General features: G+C 50.7%; 1 protein-coding gene across 1 annotated transcript in view; it reads right to left on the reverse strand.

Annotated features, from left to right (window-relative positions):
• Window positions 1-5,892, reverse strand: part of DNAH3 (dynein, axonemal, heavy chain 3) — a 139,659-nt gene that overhangs the window by 66,543 nt on the left and 67,224 nt on the right. The window contains 3 exon segments of the mRNA XM_015416119.1: window positions 1,695-1,795; window positions 2,842-3,079; window positions 4,343-4,464. Coding sequence (XP_015271605.1) covers window positions 1,695-1,795; window positions 2,842-3,079; window positions 4,343-4,464 — 461 coding nt within the window.

Genomic DNA, 5,892 nt, shown 5'->3' on the forward strand with positions numbered 1-5,892 from the left:
TTTATTGAGCAGAAGGAAAAAGGTTGGGAGACCACTCCAAGGTAGGGGTATGCAAAAAAAACCTTTTCGGCTGATTCGGATTCGGCCGATTCGGGAGTCTTTTGGCCAGCTGAATGTCAGTTTCAGCCCCATTATATCCTATGGGCCATTGAAGTCAAGGGCAAAACATAGGGTATATTCTGGGGCTGGAGGGGAGGGGGTTTGAGGGATAGGCTCCAAACTCGCAGGGTAGCTGCTGGAGCCTCTCCCCAAGATACCCACCACGTTTCAAAAACATTGGACCAAGGGGTCCAATTTTATGGGCCCCCAAACAGGTTGCCCCCATCCCCTCCATTGTTCTCTATGGCGGGGGAAAAGGTTCTGCCCCCCCCCCCGGTGCTGTTAGTGGCTCTGGGGAAGAGGGGGTTTGAGGGAGAGGCTCCAAATTTTTAAGGTAGCTTCAGGAGCCTCTCCCCAAATAAACCCCCATGTCCCAAAGCAACTGGACCAGTGGGCTCAATTCTATGGGCACCCAAACAGGTTACCCCCATAGTTACCAATGGGGAAACCCAGCCAGCAGCACTTAAGGCAGGCAAGCAGGCAGCATCCAGCAGTCAGACTCTCCCAGAGAATTTCAGGGAAAGTGAACTGTCTTGGGAGGTGCTTGTTTGCCATGAGAACAAATGGCACTGTGGCAGTGCAAGCATGCCACAGTGCCACACAGAAACCCCAAAAGACCAACAGGAACAACATTTATAATGCCACAATTTGGTCAAACCCGCCCCCCCCCCCCCCCCCGTTGGTCTTTTGGGGAATCTGAATCGGTCTGCAACAGCCCGAAAGGGGCCCGAATGAGCCATTTTCGGGGGTGCATTCGGTTCAGACGTACCGAATGCACACCCCTACTCCAAGGCTTGAGGCTAAAGATTCTGACTACATAGGAGAGATGGAAGAGGAAATGTGCATGCCTTACCATTTCCAGGTCTCATTCCTCCAGTGGCAAACCATGAACAAATGCAGCTGGTGTTTTGCAGGTAAGCAGTACCCTCAATCCAAGCATGCATAAATTGGTTGCCCACACATGTAGGTAGTCCGGCTTGATGCCATTCAAAGCAAGTGCACACAAACCATCAGGATCAGAAGTGGAGGCAGAACCTCTCATTGCCTCATTGAGTTAGTACCCTGGCCACTCTTGCAAGGAGTTCATTGTGGCACATGAAGGGAAGAGAGAGGCAATGTGCAGACTCATTTCATCCTCACAGCAACTCTGCAGGATAAATGAGGTGGCGAGAGGCCACGACCGGCCCAAGGTGAGCCTCACAAGTGAGGCAATATTTGAACCCAGGCTCCTCTCCACCCAACACTCCAGTGCTTAAAACACACCAGTTCCTGGCTCACTGGTGAGATGCGGGAAACCCTAAAAGTGAGAAGCATCTTCAGGAAATACCCTGGAGGCACTTGCTGTTGCAGACCCTCTTCTGTGGCCTTTGCGACACACAAGAAGAGCCAAAGGTCCAGAAAGGCCGTGAAATAAAGCGACCAACACATTCCTCCATGACGGGGGTGTGGGCTTATCAAATGCTAGTGAACTGGGGTGCGGAACAGCAAGGAACCCGGGGGAAGACTGAGAGAGCAAATCCAAAGCACAACCAATGCTTCCAAAGTCACCTGGATTTTACAAGGCAAGGCTGAGAAGAAGCGGCACTCCTGGTTACCTGCTGACGGTTGCCGGGGACGCCTGTTCCAGATCTTCCGGCTCAAACATCAGGCTCATTCTTGCACTCATCTGAATGATCTCCCCACTCATTAAGCACAGCTGAAAGGGGAACGTCAGACAGCCGCGGCTTAGTTCTCCGTGGGGCAGAATGCTGGGCCTCCTTGCTCCTGCACTTCCTGGGTGGCCTGCATGGCTCTCTCCACATAACCCCACCGCAACAATCCTGCAAGGTAGGCTAAGCTGAAAGTGAGTTACTGAGCCACTCGGGGAGCTTTACGGCTGGGTTGGGATTTGGACCTGGGCCTCCAAAGTCCTAGTCCAATGTGCCACCCCACTAACTTGGAGAAAATGAGATACTGACGCAATATATTGTTTTAACGTGATGAGCCAAGTGGGTTGGACTTGAACTGGCTGAGTGAGGCCTCCCTGGCACTAAGAATGGACTGTGCAACGTCGCCTAATGCCGGCACAGACTCTGGAGTCTCAGGGAAGGGCAGCAGAGAGATCGCAGATGGGATAGGCAGGGGGCTCTCTGACCTTTCCTTTGTCCACCCCTGCTGCTGTCCCCTTGTTACCCAGAATGCTGTTATCGGGGGTTCCATCCTTCCGGTCACTTCCCTTCCCTTCCCTTCTCTCTCTCTCTTCCTCTGTCCACCATGAGGGCTGGACATGCTTTCTACAATCTCTCTCCAACCAGGCTTAGACAGATAGCTAGAAACCTTCACTCTACCTTTCCTATCTAATACGGAGTTCTCTCACAACGACTAACTTCAATTTCTAAGTAACAAGCCTCACTGTGAACTTATTCCTCAAGCAGCCAGACTACAGAACTTCACTGTGCAAAGACTCAGCTCTGCTTTCACTAAGCACCACGCCACATGGCCTCTCTCTTTTAAAGTCCCTCCATCATCCCAAGAAAACGGCCCCATATCTTACTGCAATTGGCGTGACTGCCCGTCTGAATAGTGGGAGCGCCCCATCAAAAAAAACCCCCAAATCGGCACAGATCTGAATGGGCAAAACTGTCTTGGAGTCAGCTGGAAATGTGCCTTTGAATCAAAAATGGTTCTTAAACAGCTGTCCTTCACAGCCTGAGCAGGAGCTCCCCCAGAGAGCTCAAGACAGACAGAATTGGGACTGGCTACCTTCTTGTTATCATCCAGGACCGTGTTCATGTTCTCTATCCAAACAGCATCCACAGGACCGTCAAAGACTATCCACTTCCTGTCCTCTGTAGTAGAACAAGCCTGTTCTCTGAAGGTGTTGGCAAGGACGCCGTCTGTCCACTCATGGCTCACGGGGTCGAAACACCCGTACAGCTGCCCCATAGTGATAGCTTTGGGGTTAATGATTCTGTACTCGACAGCAAACTCGCCTGTGGAGCTGTCTGCAGGGGAGACAAAATCTTGGATTAGGCAGAAGACAATCTGCAGCAGGTCCTTGCCATGTGGAAGCTATTGGTCAAAGCCAAGTCAGAGATTACATGCTGCTACTCCCTTTACGTTTCTGCAACACTTTCTGCGATCCATTTCTTCTCTTATAATAGTCCAGGCCAGTGTTCCCTCTAAGCTGAGTTAGCGTGAGCTAGCTCACAGTTTTTTAGCCTCTGGCTCATACATTTTTGCCTTAGCTCAGGAACGATGGTTCCAGAGCAAACTAATCCATGCAGTAGCAAAATTGCTCACTCGCAACTTTAATGCCAGTGGCTCACAAAGTAGAATTTTTGCTCACAGCTTAGAGGGAGCATTGGTCCAGGCCTCTCTGTTTGTATCAACAAACACAAAGGAACACGGCAAAGTTAGACAAACATAAAGAAACACCGTGTTAGAACAAAACACACTCTACTAGTATGCACGTGTGTCTTCATATATTGATTTACATACAATAGAGACCCTAGTATATCTTATACACATTCATTATAGTACAAAAACCTAAAGTATATTATAGATCTACTAATAGAAATGTCCACAGCTACAGAGACCTATTCCAGTGCTGTAGACTATCTTGCTCCTGATAAGGGACTGATGGAGGTTGCAGCAGTCGTAAATTATGAGAGATGCAGCAGGCTGTTACGTTCTCCACAAAAAGTGATTCAGCAAGAATCAAAGCAAGCATGAGAGATGCAGCAGGCAGTTATATATCCCACACAAAGTGATACAGCAAGCATCAAAGCAAGCAACACGCCTCCTAGGCAAAAATTGCATGCTTCGTCAGATTCTTCTTCAGGAAGACATATTTTTCCTGGAACCACAGCTCACAGTCTTACAGTGCATAAGTCAACAATTCTATAGAAGGCTTCTCCAGTTCTCGCTGTTTGTATAGCAACAACATGAAGATGCTTAAACAAACTGAACTGGGTGCCTACAAGCAACATTTTTTAAACACAACGCTCCTGCCTCACTAGCCATCCAGAACTCTCCAGTCTTTATCCAGATCCCCTTCTGCTGTGCAGCCCAGCAGTGGCAAAGCCAGCACATGGAGTTATTCTATTTGCAGCACTTTATTCCTTTTGCCCCCCACCCCCACCCAGCAACCCAAAGGACTCAAAACCCACAACAGGGAAAAGTGGCGGTCTTTCCTGACAAAAGGGAAGCTGAGCCCAGAGCTCTTTTAAAGGATGACGCTCTCGGGTAGGATTCATTTCACAGGTTGTTACCTTGGCTCAGATCACTGAGTCCTGCAGCCAACACTTTGTAGGCACTGGTTTTGCCTCCCAGGGCGTCTCCCACGATCATGTAGCCATGACGCACCATCATCATTTCATAAATCTGCACCAAGGACAGGAATGCTGTGAGGATTACGATGCTGTATAGCTCGGTGCAAACTGCCAGGCAAAGGGAGGAGCGGGCCTGGGCGGAAACGCCAGCAGTACGTTACCTAAGGAACCGCCTTTCCCCATATGTTCCCCCAAGGGCACTACGGCCGGGGGCGAAACATCTTCTGGCTATTCCAGCCCCTAGAGATGTCAAATATGCTGCGACTAGGGCCAGGGCTTTTTCGGTGGCGGCTATCTGGTGGAACGAGCTCCCGGATGAGATCAGGGCCCTGCGGGACCTTATGCAGTTCCGCAGGGCCTGCAAGACGGAGCTCTTCCACCAGGCTTTTGAGTAGGAGCCGCCACCATCACTGTACCATCACCGCGCTGCCAATTTTGGCATTGCAAGCTGGCCCCGGAACTGAAGAATGGACATAGTGCAGACTGATCGAGCAGAGCTAGTAGAATTTTGAAACATTGTATTGGAAGACCCCATCTTGGATGTTGTTTTGTGAGCACCGATTTTAAATGTAAATGTAATCAATTGTTTTATCTGGTTTTTATTGTCATGCATAGCAATCACCTCCTGTCAGCCGCCCTGAGCCCATGTGGAAGGACGGGATATAAGTCAAATAAATAAATAAATAAATAAATAAAAAATAAATACGAGCCGGCGTGTTAACAGTTCAAGATTGCCTCTCTGGAGGGGCTGGACAAAGGGGCTGGACAAAGGGGCTGGCAGGCTGAAGAACCACCACGGGAAAGGGATCCCAGAAGCAGGGCCGGCATCAGCCTACCCTAAAGAGGGGGAGCTGCCAGGGCCCAGGGCTTCTGTCCCTCTCCCCCACTCATGTGCTGTCACTCCACCACCCGTGGCTAGTGCCCCTGGGGAAAGGGCTGTAGGCAGGGCAGGTGACTGCAAGCATCGGTAGTGGGAGGGCTCCCAAGAGGCAAGGGGGAGGCATGTGGGTGGGTGGGAAAGAAGGAGGGTGTGAGAGGAAGGCCTGGGAGTGGGCAGAGGTGGGGAGGGGGCCCTGGGGACTCTGCCTGCCCCCCCCCAAACCTGGAACTGGCCCTGCTCGGAAGCTTCAGAAACACAAAGCAAACCATGTATTGCAGGGAGTGACAAATGCATTTCACTGGAGCAGAGGAGAGCACAGCGTGTCTATCGGATGGGGGCACGAGCCCTCTTAAAGGAACCTCCACATGATCTCAGTGGCTGTGAAGATGAGCCGAGCCCTCATGCGACCAACGGAACGGATCCCTCCATTATGGCCATTCTCCGCAACGGCTAAATAGAGCCTCAATATTAAGAGGCAGTATACCTCTGAATGCCAGTTGCTGAGAGGGAGCAACAAGGGGGTGTCCCTCTTGTGGGCCGTCCGGAGCATCCGTGGGAAACAGGAGGGTGAGCTAGATGAACCATCAACCTGATTTGGTA

Source organism: Gekko japonicus, unplaced genomic scaffold (assembly GCF_001447785.1).
Source record: "Gekko japonicus isolate JY-2015 unplaced genomic scaffold, Gekko_japonicus_V1.1 scaffold321, whole genome shotgun sequence".
In the NCBI taxonomy this organism is placed as follows: Eukaryota; Metazoa; Chordata; class Lepidosauria; order Squamata; family Gekkonidae; genus Gekko; species Gekko japonicus.